The sequence below is a fragment of the Bufo bufo genome, chromosome 11, assembly GCF_905171765.1.
Source record: "Bufo bufo chromosome 11, aBufBuf1.1, whole genome shotgun sequence".
Taxonomy (NCBI): Eukaryota; Metazoa; Chordata; class Amphibia; order Anura; family Bufonidae; genus Bufo; species Bufo bufo.
In genome coordinates, this window is record NC_053399.1 from 91,475,070 (window position 1) to 91,494,822 (window position 19,753).

At 48.2% G+C, this 19,753-nt stretch overlaps 1 protein-coding gene across 4 annotated transcripts; it reads left to right on the forward strand.

Moving 5' to 3' along the window:
* Nucleotides 1–2,747: 2,747 nt before the first annotated feature.
* LOC120981665 lies at nucleotides 2,748–17,213 on the forward strand. Of its 4 annotated transcripts, none has more exons than XM_040411273.1 (8): nucleotides 2,748–2,830; nucleotides 8,242–8,544; nucleotides 12,733–12,789; nucleotides 13,050–13,160; nucleotides 14,212–14,259; nucleotides 15,148–15,193; nucleotides 15,285–15,309; nucleotides 16,896–17,213. In XM_040411273.1, the coding sequence occupies exons 1-8, from the start codon at nucleotides 2,776–2,778 to the stop codon at nucleotides 16,959–16,961; spliced, it is 711 nt and encodes a 236-aa protein (XP_040267207.1). In that variant the 5' UTR covers nucleotides 2,748–2,775; the 3' UTR covers nucleotides 16,962–17,213. The 4 variants fall into 4 exon arrangements, with proteins under 4 accessions (XP_040267207.1, XP_040267209.1, XP_040267210.1 ...); XM_040411275.1 differs by having other exon boundaries at nucleotides 8,242–8,541; XM_040411276.1 differs by lacking the exon at nucleotides 2,748–2,830 and adding an exon at nucleotides 2,910–2,951.
* Nucleotides 17,214–19,753: the final 2,540 nt, after the last annotated feature.

The following is a 19,753-nucleotide window of genomic DNA, read 5'->3' on the forward strand; positions in this document are numbered from 1 at the left end:
AACGTGTGAATGGACCCTAATCAAGTCTGTCCGGGATTACATGAAGAGACAGAAAGATTTGAGCAAGATGTCATCCACAGAACACCTGTGATTTGTTCTCCAGGATGTTTGGAACAAACTCCCTGCAAGGTTCCTTCAAAATCTGTGTGTAAGTACAGTACAGACCAAAAGTTTGGACACACCTTCTCATTCAAAGAGTTTTCTTTATTTTCATGACTATGAAGGCATCAAAACTATGAATTAACACATGTGGAATTATATACATAACAAACAAGTGTGAAACAACTGAAAATATGTCATATTCTAGGTTCTTCAAAGTAGCCACCTTTTGCTTTGATTACTGCTTTGCACACTCTTGGCATTCTCTTGATGAGCTTCAAGAGGTAGTCCCCTGAAATGGTTTTCACTTCACAGGTGTGCCCTGTCAGGTTTAATAAGTGGGATTTCTTGCCTTATAAATGGGGTTGGGACCATCAGTTGCGTTGAGGAGAAGTCAGGTGGATACACAGCTGATAGTCCTACTGAATAGACTGTTAGAATTTGTATTATGGCAAGAAAAAAGCAGCTAAGTAAAGAAAAACGAGTGGCCATCATTACTTTAAGAAATGAAGGTCAGTCAGTCAGCCGAAAAATTGGGAAAACTTTGAAAGTAAGGGCTATTTGACCATGAAGGAGAGTGATGGGGTGCTGCGCCAGATGACCTGGCCTCCACAGTCACCAGACCTACACCCAATCGAGATGGTTTGGGGTGAGCTGAACCGCAGAGTGAAGGCAAAAGGGCCAACAAGTGCTAAGCATCTCTGGGAACTCCTTCAAGACTGTTGGAAGACCATTTCAGGGGACTACCTCTTGAAGCTCATCAAGAGAATGCCAAGAGTGTGCAAAGCAGTAATCAAAGCAAAAGGTGGCTACTTTGAAGAACCTAGAATATGACATATTTTCAGTTGTTTCTCACTTGTTTGTTATGTATATAATTCCACATGTGTTAATTCAAGTTTTGATGCCTTCATAGTCATGAAAATAAAGAAAACTCTTTGAATGAGAAGGTGTGTCCAAACTTTTGGTCGGTACTGTATATCTGGAGGAACTGATGCTGCTTTGAAGGCAAAGGTTGGTGACATCAAAGGTTTGACTTAGATTTCAATTTTGTTCATTGACTTTGCATTTTTGTTCATTAATAAAAAATAAATTATTAAAGCTAGTTTCAAACTAGCACTGGATATATTTGGCAGATGTCTGGAAACACTCTTGCCGGAAGCTGCCAGAAGGCCCGACTGCCCTGTTAACTATAATCGGGACCAGCAGAGATTTAGTCGCAACCTGGCAAATATGCAGAGACTTGGCTGGACTAAAACCGCTTTTATAAAGGATTATGTGGATGATAGTGTCATGAAGGGATCTGTAGATGACACTGTTATAAGGGATCTGTGGAGGACACACTGTTATGGGGGATCTGTGGAGGACACACTGTTATGGGGGATCTGTGGAGGACACACTGTTATGGGGGATCTGTGGATGACACTGTTATGGGGGATCTGTGGATGAAACTGTTATGGGGGATCTGTGGATGACACTGTTAAGGGGATCTGTGGAGGAAACTGTTATTGGGGATCTGTGGAGGACACACTGTTATGGGGGATCTGTGGAGGACACACAGTTATGGGGGATCTGTGGAGGACACACTGTTATGGGGGATCTGTGGAGGACACACTGTTATGGGGGATCTGTGGAGGACACACTGCTATGGGGGATCTGTGGATGACACTGTTATGGGGGATCTGTGGATGAAACTGTTATGGGGGTCTGTGGATGACACACTGTTATGGGGGATCTGTGGATGACACTGTTATAGGGATCTGTGGAGGACACTGTTATAGGGATCTGTGGAGGACACTGTTATGGGGGATGTGTGGATGACACACTGTTATAGGGGATCTGTGGAGGACACTTTTATGGGGGATCTGTGGATGACACACTGTTATGGGGGATCTGTGGAGGACACACTGTTATGGGGGATCTGTGGAGGACACACTGTTATGGGGGATCTGTGGAGGACACACTGTTATGGGGGATCTGTGGAGGACACACTGTTATGGGGGATCTGTGGAGGACACACTGTTATGGGGGATCTGTGGAGGACACACTGTTATGGGGGATCTGTGGAGGACACACTGTTATGGGGGATCTGTGGAGGACACACTGTAGCTGACACTTGCCATCACGGCAGCTTCTAGTCCCCCGAAAACTATATATCTCATATATAAAAATGAAAGTACGGAAACGGTACATGATGTTTTAAAAAAAAGTATTTTATTTGCACTGAAAATACTAAAATGTAAGACAAGCCCTACTTGTCAAAGTCAAATTTCTTAGATAAATGGGAAAAAAAAATGGTTTTCAAAGTGAATGTACTAGCAGGAAAAAAAAATGAGTCTGGACTGATAAAAAAAACACTAAAAGCATTAAAAAAAAAATCTATGAGAAGAAAAGATGGGAATGATCGGCAGCCTTGTGGTGAATCTGCAGCTGTCAATGTGCAGCGCTCTCTGTTTGTTGCTATGGAGACTTTAAAAGGAGGGGCGGAAACAGGAAGTGCAGGCGACGTGCTCTCATCATGTGACGTAGGATAAAAGATATGGTGGATCTGACGGTGTTCTGGCACTTTTCTATACCCGGACAAAAGTCTATACCCGGAAGTGATGTAGCTGCACCGGAATGGACGCATTGGAAGCAGCTGGAGGAGGGGCTGTAAGTGGCAGAACCACGGAGTCCGTCATGGAGAATGCAGGGCTCCTAAGTGTCCTTGTGTTGGCAGGCCTGCCAGCTATAGGTGAGTAACACTGCATGTGTGGACAGCGGCGTGGACAGCAGGGCCTTCATCGGGCTGTTCTCGGAACTGCCTGCTCCCGGTGACTGCATGTGTCTCAGAGCGGCTCGCGGCACGGGCACAGGTAAGGACTTGGGAATAAAGATGGCAGATCGCATGTGTTCGTCGGCGAACTGGCCATCACTGCTCAGGAACATGTCAGTCACTGCCTGGTAACCCTTCCCCTGCTGCAGGGTACAGGACAGCCTTTAGGGGTATATTCACACACAGCAGGTTTGTTGCAGCATTCTTTTGCGACTCTCCCATGTCCATTCTGCATTATATAACCCCATCTATGTTCTTTCTGCATTCACGACCCCCGTCCGCGTGCGTTCTCCGTCCGCGACCCCCGTCCGCGTGCGTTCTCCGTCCGCGACCCCCGTCCGCGTGCGTTCTCCGTCCGCGACCCCCGTCCGCGTGCGTTCTCCGTCCGCGACCCCCGTCCGCGTGCGTTCTCCGTCCGCGACCCCCGTCCGCGTGCGTTCTCCGTCCGCGACCCCCGTCCGCGTGCGTTCTCCGTCCGCGACCCCCGTCCGCGTGCGTTCTCCGTCCGCGACCCCCGTCCGCGTGCGCGTTCTCCGTCCGCGTGTGCGTTCTCCGTCCGCGACCCCCGTCCGCGTGTGCGTTCTCCGTCCGCGACCCCCGTCCGCGTGTGCGTTCTCCGTCCGCGACCCCCGTCCGCGTGTGCGTTCTCCGTCCGCGACCCCCGTCCGCGTGTGCGTTCTCCGTCCGCGACCCCCGTCCGCGTGTGCGTTCTCCGTCCGCGACCCCCGTCCGCGTGTGCGTTCTCCGTCCGCGACCCCCGTCCGCGTGTGCGTTCTCCGTCCGCGACCCCCGTCCGCGTGTGCGTTCTCCGTCCGCGACCCCCGTCCGCGTGTGCGTTCTCCGTCCGCGACCCCCGTCCGCGTGTGCGTTCTCCGTCCGCGACCCCCGTCCGCGTGTGCGTTCTCCGTCCGCGACCCCCGTCCGCGTGTGCGTTCTCCGTCCGCGACCCCCGTCCGCGTGTGCGTTCTCCGTCCGCGACCCCCGTCCGCGTGTGCGTTCTCCGTCCGCGACCCCCGTCCGCGTGTGCGTTCTCCGTCCGCGACCCCCGTCCGCGTGTGCGTTCTCCGTCCGCGACCCCCGTCCGCGTGTGCGTTCTCCGTCCGCGACCCCCGTCCGCGTGTGCGTTCTCCGTCCGCGACCCCCGTCCGCGTGTGCGTTCTCCGTCCGCGACCCCCGTCCGCGTGTGCGTTCTCCGTCCGCGACCCCCGTCCGCGTGTGCGTTCTCCGTCCGCGACCCCCGTCCGCGTGTGCGTTCTCCGTCCGCGACCCCCGTCCGCGTGTGCGTTCTCCGTCCGCGACCCCCGTCCGCGTGTGCGTTCTCCGTCCGCGACCCCCGTCCGCGTGTGCGTTCTCCGTCCGCGACCCCCGTCCGCGTGTGCGTTCTCCGTCCGCGACCCCCGTCCGCGTGTGCGTTCTCCGTCCGCGACCCCCGTCCGCGTGTGCGTTCTCCGTCCGCGACCCCCGTCCGCGTGTGCGTTCTCCGTCCGCGACCCCCGTCCGCGTGTGCGTTCTCCGTCCGCGACCCCCGTCCGCGTGTGCGTTCTCCGTCCGCGACCCCCGTCCGCGTGTGCGTTCTCCGTCCGCGACCCCCGTCCGCGTGTGCGTTCTCCGTCCGCGACCCCCGTCCGCGTGTGCGTTCTCCGTCCGCGACCCCCGTCCGCGTGTGCGTTCTCCGTCCGCGACCCCCGTCCGCGTGTGCGTTCTCCGTCCGCGACCCCCGTCCGCGTGTGCGTTCTCCGTCCGCGACCCCCGTCCGCGTGTGCGTTCTCCGTCCGCGACCCCCCGTCCGCGTGTGCGTTCTCCGTCCGCGACCCCCGTCCGCGTGTGCGTTCTCCGTCCGCGACCCCCGTCCGCGTGTGCGTTCTCCGTCCGCGACCCCCGTCCGCGTGTGCGTTCTCCGTCCGCGACCCCCGTCCGCGTGTGCGTTCTCCGTCCGCGACCCCCGTCCGCGTGTGCGTTCTCCGTCCGCGACCCCCGTCCGCGTGTGCGTTCTCCGTCCGCGACCCCCGTCCGCGTGTGCGTTCTCCGTCCGCGACCCCCGTCCGCGTGTGCGTTCTCCGTCCGCGACCCCCGTCCGCGTGTGCGTTCTCCGTCCGCGACCCCCGTCCGCGTGTGCGTTCTCCGTCCGCGACCCCCGTCCGCGTGTGCGTTCTCCGTCCGCGACCCCCGTCCGCGTGTGCGTTCTCCGTCCGCGACCCCCGTCCGCGTGTGCGTTCTCCGTCCGCGACCCCCGTCCGCGTGTGCGTTCTCCGTCCGCGACCCCCGTCCGCGTGTGCGTTCTCCGTCCGCGACCCCCGTCCGCGTGTGCGTTCTCCGTCCGCGACCCCCGTCCGCGTGTGCGTTCTCCGTCCGCGACCCCCGTCCGCGTGTGCGTTCTCCGTCCGCGACCCCCGTCCGCGTGTGCGTTCTCCGTCCGCGACCCCCGTCCGCGTGTGCGTTCTCCGTCCGCGACCCCCGTCCGCGTGTGCGTTCTCCGTCCGCGACCCCCGTCCGCGTGTGCGTTCTCCGTCCGCGACCCCCGTCCGCGTGTGCGTTCTCCGTCCGCGACCCCCGTCCGCGTGTGCGTTCTCCGTCCGCGACCCCCGTCCGCGTGTGCGTTCTCCGTCCGCGACCCCCGTCCGCGTGTGCGTTCTCCGTCTGCGTTCTCCGTCCGCGTGTGCGTTCTCCGTCCGCGACCCCCTTCCGCGTGCGTTCTCCATACGCGTGTGTGTAAATCGACCCTTATCTAAGCGATGCAATCACAAAGCAGTGGCAGGAAAAGTTAGAAGACTTATGACTGCTGTGTATCTATTAACCCTAGACAATCTGGTTTATAGTAATGAAAGATGGTGCGGTGTCCTGATTGGGCACAGGTGGAGGGGTAGTCAGCTCAATGCCTTGATATAAGTGATGTAGGAGCTGGCAGCGTCCTCCAGAGACACGATATACAGCAGGTGCCTTCTGGTCCTGCATTGAACACTGCTTTCTGAATTTCTTGATTTGGGCACCAAGAACATTCATTTCACCCTATCACAATTATATTGGCAAAATGTGGTAAGCAGCAGTCTATGGATCACTCCTGGAGCAGGTGGGCACAGGATGCTGATGATATCACTCTACATCTTGCTTCTTTGAAGACTTCTGTTATGCTTGACAATTCTCTCAAAACTTTTGGCAGGCTCCTGGAAGAGTTGTTAAGTTTGTCGGGACCCCATACACGTGTACGAGTGGTCATCGGAATCAGCCCGGATATCCATAAACTGTTTTCGATCTGGCAACTCTCCTAGAATTATTTGGAGTCGCTCAGATTTTGGGCCTCCTTTGCTATTCACCCACTTTCCAGGGCCTCCATCCTTAAAGGGGTTATCAGAGTTATTTATTTGTTCTTTCTATGTTCCTAACTGGGCAAATGTAACAGCTTTCCAATTAACTCACATAAAGTGGCTGGTTTCTAGCACAGGCTTCCAGTATCCGTAGTTTCAGGTGCTGCACATCTCGTATCTTCACAGCATAGACAATTGCCTTCAGATGACCCCAAAGATAAAAGTCTAAGGGGGTCAGATCGGGAGACCTTGGGGGCCATTCAACTGGCCCACGACGACCAATCCACTTTCCAGGAAACTGTTCATCTAGCTGGCACGTTCCCTGAGCATTCCTAGATGAACAGTTTCCTGGAAAGTGGATTGGTCGTCGTGGGCCAGTTGAATGGCCCCCAAGGTCTCCCGATCTGACCCCCTTAGACTTTTATCTTTGGGGTCATCTGAAGGCAATTGTCTATGCTGTGAAGATACGAGATGTGCAGCACCTGAAACTACGGATACTGGAAGCCTGTGCTAGCATTTCTCCTGCGGTGTTGCTATCAGTGTGTGAAGAGTGGGAGAAGAGGGTTGCATTGACAATCCAACACAGCAGTGTCATTATACAGCTGGGACTTGTAGTCCTACACATACAACATGCTGCAGAGTCTCCCAGCAGGCAGACATGTCACTCAGGGCAGCTCTTGTATCCACTCCCTTAGCAGTGTCATTATACAGCTTGGACTTGTAGTCCTACACTCCACATACAACATGCTGCAGAGTCCCCCAGCAGGCAGACATGTCACTCAGGGCAGCTCTTGTATTCACTCCCTTAGCAGTGTCATTATACAGCTGGGACTTGTAGTCCTACACATACAACATGCTGCAGAGTCTCCCAGCAGGCAGACATGTCACTCAGGGCAGCTCTTGTATCCACTCCCTTAGCAGTGTCATTATACAGCTGGGACTTGTAGTCCTACACTCCACATACAACATGCTGCAGAGTCCCCCAGCAGGCAGACATGTCACTCAGGGCAGCTCTTGTATTCACTCCCTTAGCAGTGCAGGGGGGAGGTGAGGGGCACAGATTGTTTTTATTGCATGTAAACAAAGGGCCAGAAAAGAACCAGGGAAATGAGGAAATATATATATATATATATATATATTTTGCATAAAACTTGCTTAGCTCAGTGACCCTGGCAGTGACCTCTGCGGTGCCCGCCCCCTTGGCAGTGACCTCCGCGGTGCTCTGCCCCTTTAAGGCTAGGGCTACATGACGACATGTGTCGCGCAACAATTTTTATAATGCTAGGCTATGGTGTCACACTGCGACATGCTGCGACAGTCGCAGAAAAATCCATCCAAGATGGATGCATGTAGCCGTGTCGTTGTGCCCTATGTGTCGTGCAGCCCTTGCCTAAAGCTGACCTACAGCAGTGAAGAAAAATGGCTGGGTTGTTATGGAAACCTGGAGTAAAACTGTGTGTATGTGGAGACTAAGAGCCTGCAAGCTTCTATTGGCTGATAAGGGTCATGTGACCGTGTGTATGGCAGTTGAGATATGAAGAGAGAGGCTTGTATTGGCTAATGCAGGTTGTTTTTTGGGAATATCTCGGGAACGGTACGTCCTAGAGAGCTGAGACCCCCCCCACAAGATTTCTTTCCAGGTAGCAAGGGATGTGTATGCCAAGTTTTGTTGAAATTGATGGTTGCGTTCGCGGAACGAACATACATACATACAGTCCTTTTTTATATTTTATAGAATTGCGTAGATCACCCAAGTGTTTTGACCAGCTGAGTGCCTTGACCCTAACCAAAGACGTGGGAAAAGGGGATGCCATGTGTAAAATGTGCCGTCTGGTTGGTTCTTTACGGTTTTGCTGGACCCCTCTGGTCTTTACAATGGAAAATAGCACTGTATGAGGCCTGGAGTTATCTATGGCAGAAGACCAAGTTGGCGGACAGAATTGGGAGGTGGTGGCTTTTCAGTAAAGTAGAGAATGACTTTTACTGTATGTAAGATCCCTTAACGAATACTTTCCTGTTCTGTTGTAGTACAAGCTCCAACTTATAAAATATGTGGGGATTTAAATTCCGACATCACGTTGTCTTTGGCACCTTTGGGTATCGAGAGGAAAATAAAGTTTACATCCCCAAAAAAAGACGTGCTGATTGCGAAGACTGAAAATGGCAAAGTGACTTCCATATTGAACAACAAATACAAGCTTCGTGATAATGGGACCAAACTGGTCATAGAAAATGTGACTGAAGATGATGTTGGAATATACACAGATGACATTACTTTAAATGAAGATGGTGAAGTGAGAAAAGAGACCTTTAACGTCACCATTTGTGGTGGTATGTATTCCTGGTTATTGAGTTTAAAGGGCAAACCAAGAGTAAATGAACATTACAGAAAAACAAGTCACGTAGTGTGGATAGTGCTGACCCTACTACAGGGCGGCGGGGGATGTCAGACCCTGAAGATAAGACTTCAGATACCTGCTGTACTGACAGACGGTCAGCTGGTTGACCATGTGGTCTCCTGGTTGACCATGTGGTCCCAGTTATGGCTGGGCTCCATTATCAGGTTGAAGCAGAGGCCTACATGAGGAACACCTGGTCTTGTAGGATAGGCAAGAACTCTGTTTTGTCCCTGTAGAAGGTCATTGCAATAGGATTCTTTTACTTAAGATTGACTATCTATCATGGACATCAGATTTTACTATACCTAGAAATACAGACACCAGGACCCTGATCATCAGGGTGTGGACAATACTGGGAACATAGTCCAGAGGATGGAGCCACTAGACCCCCAGGACATGGAATTTGTTTGTATAGTACGTAGGTCATGTCTATTTCCATTGTCCACATAAGGATTAAAAACATCAATACAGGGTGTTCAGCTGGAATTGTTGTTCTATAATTCTCCAATTCCTTGAAATGCAGACATGTCTGTATTCTAATAATTGGTGGTGTCTCAGGACCACCTCCTCCAAATGTGGGGGTGTCCTAGAGTTAGCAGAATAGTATAAGATTATGTTGGTGTATAGAGCACTGGAAGGTTTTGGGGACCCTATAGATGTCTTGGTAGTGTATTGGGGACCCTATGGATGTCTTGGTAGTGTATTGGGGTAGGGTTGGGCGATATCAAAAATATTCAGACGATAACGATATATATCGCGATAATTACCCGTTTAAAAGAAAAAAACACAAGGAGATATTATACTGTATGGGGGCCAAAAGGAGATATTATACTGTATGGGGGCCAAAAGGAGATATTATACTGTATGGGGGCCAAAAGGAGATATTATACTGTATGGGGGCCAAAAGGAGATATTATACTGTATGGGGGCCAAAAGGAGATATTATACTGTATGGGGGCCAAAAGGAGATATTATACTGTATGGGGCAGCCACAAGGAGATATTATACTGTATGGGGGCAGCCACAAGGAGACGTTATACTGTATGGGGGGCAGCCACAAGGAGACGTTATACTGTATGGGGCAGCCACAAGGAGACGTTATACTGTATGGGGCAGCCACAAGGAGACGTTATACTGTATGGGGGCAGCCACAAGGAGACATTATACTGTATGTGGGCAGCCACAAGGAGACGTTATACTGTATGGGGGCAGCCACAAGGAGACGTTATACTGTATGGGGGCAGCCACAAGGAGACGTTACACTGTATGGGGGCAGCCACAAGGAGACGTTACACTGTATGGGGGCAGCCACAAGGAGACGTTATACTGTATGGGGGCAGCCACAAGGAGACGTTATACTGTATGGGGGCAGCCACAAGGAGACGTTATACTGTATGGGGGCAGCCACAAGGAGACGTTATACTGTATGGGGGCAGCCACAAGGAGACGTTACACTGTATGGGGTCAGCCACAAGGAGACGTTATACTGTATGGGGGCAGCCACAAGGAGACGTTATACTGTATGGGGGGCAGCCACAAGGAGACGTTATACTGTATGGGGGCAGCCACAAGGAGACGTTACACTGTATGGGGTCAGCCACAAGGAGACGTTATACTGTATGGGGTCAGCCACAAGGAGACATTATACTGTATGGGGTCAGCCACAAGGGGACGTTATACTGTATGGGGGCAGCCACAAGGAGACGTTATACTGTATGGGCAGGCTGCGGGGCACAAGGAGACATTATATACTGTATGGGCAGGCTGCTGGGCACAAGGAGACATTATATACTGTATGGGCAGGCTGCGGGGCACAAGGAGACATTATATACTGTATGGGCAGGCTGCGGGGCACAAGGAGACATTATATACTGTATGGGCAGGCAGCGGGGCACAAGGAGACATTATATACTGTATGGGCAGGCTGCGGGGCACAAGGAGACATTATATACTGTATGGGCAGGGAGCGGGGCACAAGGAGACATTATATACTGTATGGGCAGGCAGCGGGGCATAAGGAGACATTATATACTGTATGGGCAGGCTGCGGGGCACAAGGAGACATTATATACTGTATGGGCAGGGAGCGGGGCACAAGGAGACATTATATACTGTATGGGCAGGGAGCGGGGCACAATATACTGTATGGGCAGGCTGCGGGGCACAAGGAGACATTATATACTGTATGGGCAGGGAGCGGGGCACAAGGAGACATTATATACTGTATGGGCAGGGAGCGGGGCACAAGGAGACATTATATACTGTATGGGCAGGGAGCGGGGCACAAGGAGACATTATATACTGTATGGGCAGGGACCGGGGCACAAGGAGACATTATATACTGTATGGGCAGGGAGCGGGGCACAAGGAGACATTATATACTGTATGGGAAGGCAGTGGCCACAAGACTCACTATACTGCATGGGGTTACCTGGTACCATTATACTGTATGGGACAACAATTTGTAACCCCTCTGCCATCAGTATAATAATGTCTTGTGGCCCCCATACAGCAATGTCTTCTTGTTGCTCCGGTATGGGGGCAACAAGGAGACATTATAGTTTATCAACTGCCATCACCATGGGCCGCAGAAGACATAGACAGTACAACCTTTATTTCTGACACCCGGGCCGTTAGGGTCTCTCACTCCTCTTCCGCCACCTTGGCTTGGACACGGACTGCTGCCTGACTTTGCGCGCCTCGCTCCTGTGCTCGGCCAGTGCGCGGAGACTTGAATATAGGAGCGAGGCGGAGCCGGGGGGCGGCGGCTGCAGGAAGTAATATGTACATACCGTACATATTATGATGCATGATGCAGGGGCAGGCTGACAATAATTTTGGAGGGGTCGGCACGCATATGACTGCCCCTATGATGTCACCAAATACCGCGGTTATTTGGAAACGGCGATATCGCCATATCGCTGTTTCTTAATACCGCGATATATCGTTGACACCGGTTTACCGCTCATCCCTATATTGCGGGCCCTATGGATGTCTTGGCTGAGTATTGGGGGGCCCTATGGATGTCTTGGCTGAGTATTGGGGGCCCTATGGATGTCTTGGCTGAGTATTGGGGGCCCTATGGATGTCTTGGCTGAGTATTGGGGGCCCTATGGATGTCTTGGCTGAGTATTGGGGGCTCTGTGATTGGTAGTACAGTAGCATGAAAATGAGCGAAACTAAATCTATTTGCAGGCACATATGCACCAACTAAATACCATAGGGTAATCGAATGGGGGCAACAGGGTACTGCTGGCTATCGCTTCTGGCACCAGACAAAGTCTGGGGCTGATGTTTCCTCGCCATGACCTGTTCAGTAAACTGGAGGCCTCTATAGATAAGAGAATGATCCCTGTTGCTTAGTCTTTATACAAAGGGTCTACTGTCTTAAAAATTAAAGTATTTGATACATACCAAAATTGCACTATACTGTAGATGTGATATTCTGAAAGAAAATGGGCAGTATGAACAAGGGTCTGTTCACATCATGTTTTTTTTTTTGGCATTTAGAGCATCTCCCAACTTACACTTTAAACGTGTCCATAGGACTCCAGTAGTCAGGCTGCATTCAATAGACTGTTCTTCTGCCTGGTATACGTCAGATTACCACGAATGAGTAGATATGGGATAGTATGGTGGACTACACTATTCCATCTCTTGAAGGCCAAACAGCTGTTCCCAACGTTATATACCGTTTTAGGTTCTAGTCGCAATGTGTCTGCTGGGTTCTTGCAAAGTTTCCATTAGGAGGATTTCTCTATGGAAGCCTTGGGCATGTACAATTAATGGATGCCTCCATGACCTATGCTAAAACAAAAATATTTTTAGAAATTATCTACTGTAGTGCAAAAAGGGTCGTCCTGATGGACACTGCTGAAGGAGGCTAAAAGACCACTTGTCATAATGGGGCCATTATTAACAGCGTAATGAGGGCCTATAGATACTTTTAACATATGCATCAGGGGCTATGGTAAACGTCCACTGCAGACAAAGTGTAAAAAGAGCCAGAGACAAAAGAACATGATGTGAACATAGCCTAAGATATGGTGAAACCACAAACTGGTCTGGATGTGGGGTGGTGTTTTGGAGATGTTCCTCTGTAATCTCTAATTATTTCTAGGTGATCAAGATGATCAGTCTTCATTTTCAACTTCATCTTCTTCGGTTCCAAATACACGTAAGTCATCATGATCATCGATGATATATAGTACAAATATCGATTATTCTCCCTTGAAAATGACTCTCCATGCCAATGAAGGCCAAAACTGGAAAATTAGATGTTTCCATACGTATAGCTAACTGGGTATCCTTGTTCTGAGGTGGTATTTAAAGGGTACAGTTGTGTCCATTAATACATTGGGGATATTGATGGTCTATTCCGACACAGAGTGTAAGATTTTTAGTAATTCTTCTAACGTCTGGTTTTACTCCTTACAGAAAGGTCACATAGATGGATAATGAAAATGGTCTCCTTGATATCGGTGTTGATATTATCTGTGGTGGTGTTGTGGAAGTGTTGGAAGAGGTCATCAGACTCAAGTGGACAAGGTATGTCCATCTCTGGATAAAAATAACATAATATCTTCTTACCGATGACATAATTACACATTGAATATAAGTTGCTTAGTCCTTAGGCAGTCCATGACTATAGATTCCTCCTGATCATCCCCCATACACAGACACACCAGGCGTATATGTGTTCTGAGACAAAGTCAACGCTGGTGGCAGCTTATTTCTTCCATAAATTAATGGGTCAGGAATATTGAGTTTCAACATGCCCGATCCTTCTTAGAATCTTGTATTTTACTTGAGCTGTATTCACAGTTCTGCTGTTAGATCTTCTGAGCCCCTTTAGCACAATACCACGGACTGCATATTACTGTGCAATTTTTTGGTTTGGCATCACCACGGAATACACTGCAAAAGCAAGGGCTGCTGGATAATTTGACATTTTTGAAATATGGGGCCACTGGTTTCCAACCTGGGGAGGTCTTTTGCCATCCTCTGGATTAACACAGTAGTAGAGGTTAGAACTGATAGACCTGTGTCTTTTGGAACTATGTAAGATACTGTCTACTCTTCATATATTTTCTCTTGGCATGTAGAGCAAAAGGCCTCTTACTTTTCCTTAATTGAATGCCCCAGTCCTTGGCATTAAGTACTTTGGTAACCAGTCCCTGCCCTCCAGAAGTTTAATACTACAGTTTAATGTGTCTGCAGTTCATGGCAACCAGTGGCCTTACACTCAGGAGAAGAATCTGTTGGCTTTGCATTTGGCATTAGGCCTTGAGGATGCTGATTCTCCGTGCAGAGAGAGTCACAGCTAACATAGGGAGTCTTAGATGCCATGCAATGTTCCCTGGGAAAAAGGATATACAGATTAGCTCTCCTCCAAGAGAAAGAAAGTTTGTCTTTGTGGAGCTTCTACTAGAGGTTTCTACCCCTATTGTCCCAGATTTTCACAGGCCTTGCAACATAACGAAGGATAGCAGCCAATCCAAGATTGGTGACTGATTCTCTTAGCTTCCGTCTTTATAGAAAGGGACTACTTTTCGAATAGTCTTCTACACGTATTATAGTAATCTGTTGTTATTTCCAGGTGACCCGAATAATGAAGACCACGTGAATTTTCCCATTCAAGAAACAGGTAAGTCAACTTTATCACCTATAACCTAGCACTGTAATACAGATTATTCTCACCTCCAAGTTATAGAGTATCAAGTGATTACACAGCTATAGTCAACTGGGTCTGTAAAGATCTGGGAGGGAAGACTTCAGACTCTTTTTGTGGCCATATCGACTGAGTGACCTAGAACATTGTTGAAGGAACTTTTGATCTTCCATCAGTAGAAATGTAAAGAGGGATGCGGTAGACCATGGATGTGGGGTTTCTTGGGCCAACCAGAGAAAATTATTCTCTAGGCCCATGTCATTAATCAAGTTTAATATGTTTTTTTTCTCACCTTTTAGAGACCACTATGGTAGTATAACCTGGACCTTTCAGAGGTCTCTCTGGTTCTGGGGTGGTGCAGTCCAACCCTGTAGGGATGGGTTTATGTCAGTGAAACATACAGTACCATAATAAATTGGTAAAACCGGGTAAAAGTGCCATATTGTTACTGTTTATGCACTTTGAGAAAACTAGACTGTAAACTCATAGGCTAGAGTCCATAGATCATCCATGGTCCGTAGTCCTCTCAACAACAGTGACCAACAAGGAAAGGGAAAGACCCAATCAATAAAGAAGTTGGCCGTTTTGGGCGACCCCTTCCTATATGACAGGTCTCCTGAACATGAGCTGGTCATGGTTCTCCGCTCTGACTTATTGAGTTCCTGAGTGGTGAATCTCACAGGGTATTTAAATAGTAGTTAGATAGGCTTGGCGAGTCTCATAATTCTGATCTTTGAAGGTTCTTGGTATCACTCCCATGTGGTTGAATTCCCATTGATGGTCAGGTCATTGGGACACAAGCCAAATCCCTATGATGCATTTTATGAACATGATAAAACTGTTGTTCTTCTGCTCTCTTCTTAGACACTGAAGAGTCTTCATTTATCAATATCCATCAAGGAAAGTCTGAGTAAGAAACTTATCTTTGACACTTGTGCTTATATATGTGATTAGTACAAATATTCAGTCGTTCTAAGGTCACTCTTATTGTCTCTTCATAGATTCAAAGACCAAGAAGATGATGAGGTAAGTTGAATGAATATATTTACTACTGCTTTTTATGGCTGTTCTTTCTATTATAACTGCTAATACGAAGGTGGTTGGCCATTTTGGAGTTATAGAGCAGAGTCTGGATTATGTGGGGAGGGGGGGGGGGGGGTTACTATTTTCTCCTTGCCAAGTAGATGTAAGGAATCTTACAGGCCAGACAATGCTTCTCTGATAAAAATAAATATGGAAACTCTCTATAATAACATTATACAAAAAACTTTCTATACCGTTGTTCAGCTGACGGTTACTCCCCCCGTTCTCTAACGTGGTCTCAAAAGAGTGAGGAGAGTTTGTCGGCTTCTTAACTTCCCTTGGAGCAAAATAATTGTGCATGTTGAAATCCAACAGCCTGATCCTTCCTTCTTTCTCCCAACATCTGCTGTCGATTCTCATTATATGATTGGCCGGTCCCGGATTAGGCCAACCTTTTTAAATATTTATTTATTGCAGAAAAGAGGGTGAGGCTAGTTTCTTCAGTGTGAATTGCGGCAAGCTGTTCCAGCAGAGAATTTTGTGTCTGGCCGGATTCCAGCAGACAATGCTGTGATTTGTGTCCGGCCTATTCCCGGCATTGTCTTCTGGACCATCCTTCCAGAGTTCACACTGCAGGTGCGAAACTAGCCTAAGATCTTCTTGACCATCAACCAAAGAGACCTAGCCTATTCTAGAATGATACAAGTGCCTTTTAGGTGTTTTGTAGTCCCTATTAACTATTGATTTTCTATCTAGTATATTGTAGGAGCCTCATCATCACTGTTTGTTTGTTTTTTCTTTTTTTTTCTTTACTTTTCACAGGGATCCAAGGTTAAAGATGAACCAAGTAATAATCTACTACATCCCGACTGTATATTAGACAATAGTTGGTAGATACCCTGATAGGCCTAAATAGCCATCAGTATATCAAATTATTATTTATGGGCTTGGTCCTGGAAGCTACAGATCTTGACAGAGTATATCTGTTTACACCTTCAACCATATACAGACAGCTTGGAGGACTTCTATTAATTCCCTAGATGAGTAGTTTAAAATGCGCCAATGAATGTGGTACTTGGTTGGTCTGACGGTGGGTGGAGGTTAAGATCTCAGACTAATTAACTGGAGGCATTGTCAATTTTGAGGCCTCATATGTTCAAGAACACATAACCCAAAGTCATAGAAACCAGCTGAGCTTTCTACCTACCATCCCCAAAGCGATGTGGGCACTTTACTTTGTGCCGGGTGGCTGACGTTCTGGGTGCCCATTGGCATTTCCACTCAGATTCAGACTGTTATCACTTGACTATGTCTATGTGACTTTCTAATATTTCATTAAGGAAATAATACACTAAATAGTCAATAGGGAGAAGAGACAGCTATGACCTCACACCAGCCCAAGCAGCAGACCTGGGGGGAGGTCATTTTATCCCATTATGTTTGACCAGGGAGACAGTTTGCTTTTTGTTCTGCCCAGTTGTTAGATTACTACAGTGATGTGGAGACGATACTCCATGGACCTTCAGCATCCATCTCTGGACATTTCTGTTTTGTACATAAGTAATTGCTTCTTTTTGTCTATTTTACAGCTCCGTATAGAATCAACTGGAACAGAGAAGATCATCGTGTCTTCCTCTCTTTATGAGGCTTTTTAGGATATGGATAATGTTTTTGCTGCCTAGGCCACTGGTTGGACTGGTAAACAGTCCTAAGATTTTCCACAAGGCACATATTTTTAAAGACTTTGAGAATGAAAGGTTTTTTTTACTTTGCACCTTTGACTAAGTGGAAGAGCATACACAGATAACCATTTCAAAGATGTTTCTCATTAAAGGGGTTGTCCGGGTTCGGAGCTGAACCCGGACATAGCCATAATTTCACCCAGGCAGCCCTCTCTGACATGAGCATCGAAGCAGTTCATGCTCCTCCGATGCTCTCCCTTGCCCTGCGCAGGATAGCGCAGGGCAAGGGCTCTTTTATTCACAATAACAAGGCTTCCGCCCGGCAGTGTGTTCAGTGACATCACCGGCTCTGATGGGCGGGCTTTAGTGCTGCCCTAGCCATTTTACAGGCTATGGCAGCACTAAAACCCTCCCATCAGTGCCGGTGACGTCACCGGGCTCACTGATGGGTAGAAGCCTCCGCCTGGCAGCCCGAAGAAGAGTCCGGTACATCACCGATACTCCACAAAATGTGTGATTCAGCGCAGGGCAAAGGAGAGCATCGGAGCATGAACTGCTCCAATGCTCTTGTCAGGGGGGCGTCCTGGGTGAAAATGGGGGTATGTCCGGGTTCAGATCTGAACCCGGACAACCCCTTTAAGAGAAACAAAATAAGAGTATTGCAGGTGTGATACCTTTTTAATGGCCAACAAAAATTGAAGTATTGATGTTACATAGCGAGCTTTCGAGACATCACCAGTCCCTTCATCAGGCGTACTACAAGAATATATGAAGAAACAGCAATATATATACAATAAGAACAGAGACATGGGGGAATGAATGGACATTTAAAAAATAACAGAACAACATATCAAAGATCTTGAGAATGAGTCCTTAATTATATTACAGATAAGGAATGTGAAGTTTTATGGTCTCTGAAAGATGTTCAAAGAAATCACATGCCTTATCACATGTGCCTACTGAAAAGGAGCATCACAAATGATCCACCAGCTGCACATTTCCAAGTCACAACTTCCTTCATCCTCCTTGGATATGATACTCGAGCTAAAAGCTGACTCTTTATTAACTTTCATTGAGTTTCTGTATAAAAGTATTTTTTAGGAGAAACCATTTCATCTAAGAATGTTTCCCCTTGATTAGTGGATGAAGCCTTGATCAAATTTCAACTTGGAGCCATACTTGGGCAAGGCAATGGTACCATCCTCATACCGTGATCTGAGCTGGCCATCGCATGAAACATCACACTAGCAACAGAAGACGCTAAACTGGTCAACAAAGGAGACGGTGTGGAGCAAAATTGTAAATGATCGGCCAGTTTCAGATGAAATTTTCCAACCTGGCCAAACATGTTTTTGGTAGACAGAAGTCTCCCGTTGGCCATCAAGCTAGTTTTTCAAACAATGGTCCGCTAAAATAGCCAAAGTCAGGCCAACATTTTGTGTCATGAATGGGCACCTAAGGAAGTCACTCAAATCATAAGGCGCCCATACAGCCCTTTTTTTGGCTGTTCGTTGTTTGAAAATGCGATCCGCCATTAGTTGGAAAATGTGGACCATTGAATGCAACATGTATATGTTATAACCGCTGTGATTTGTCTGCTCGTTTGCCGTTGTGCTGAAAGACCAAGGAGTCTTGCCTGGTATGCTGTTGTATGAATGATCCTACAGTTGACAATGACAGTGGGGACATTCATCCAAGTAGTGTACAGTCGTGGCCAAAAGTTTTGAGAATTACATAAATATTGGAAATTGGAAAACTTGCTGCTTAAGTTTTTTATAATAGCAATTTGCATATACTCCAGAATGTTATGAAGAGTGATCAGATGAATTGCATAGTCCTTCTTTGCCATGAAAATTAACTTAATCCCAAAAAAACTTTCCACTGGATTTCATTGCTGTCATTAAAGGACCTGCTGAGATCATTTCAGTAATCGTCTTGTTAACTCAGGTGAGAAAGTTGACGAGCACAAGGCTGGAGATCATTATGTCAGGCTGATTGGGTTAAAATGGCAGACCTTGACATGTTAATAGGAGGGTGATGCTGGAAATCATTGTTCTTCCATTGTTAACCATGGTGACCTGCAAAGAAACGCGTGCAGCCATCATTGCGTTGCAGAAAAATGGCTTCACAGCAAGGATATTGTGGCTACTAAGATTGCACCTTAATCAACAATTTATATGATCATCAAGAACTTCAAGGAAAGAGGTTCAATTCTTGTTAAGAAGGCTTCAGGGCGGTCCAAGAAAGTCAGCAAGCGCCAGGATCGTCTCCTAAGAGGATTCAGCTGCGGGATCGGAGTGCCACCAGTGCAGAGCTTGCTCAGGAATGGCAGCAGGCAGGTGTGAGCGCATCTGCACGCACAGTGAGGCGAAGACTTTTGGAAGATGGCCTGGGTGTCAAGAAGGGCAGCAAAGAAGCCACTTCTCTCCAAAAAAAACATCAGGGACAGATTGATCTTCTGCAGAAAGTCTGGTGAATGGACTGCTGAGGACTGGGGCAAAGTCATATTATCCGATGAAGCCTCTTTCGATTGTTTGGGCATCTGGAAAAAGGCTTGTCCGGAGAGAAAAGATGAGCGCTACCATCAGTCCTGTGTCATGCCAACAGTAAAGCCTCCTGAGGACCATTCATGTGTGGGGTTGCTTCTCATCCAAGGGAGTGGGCTCCCTCACAATTTTGCCCAAAAACACAGCCATGAATAAAGAATGGTACCAAAACACCCTCCAACAGCAACTTCTTCCAACAATCCAACAACAGTTTGGTGA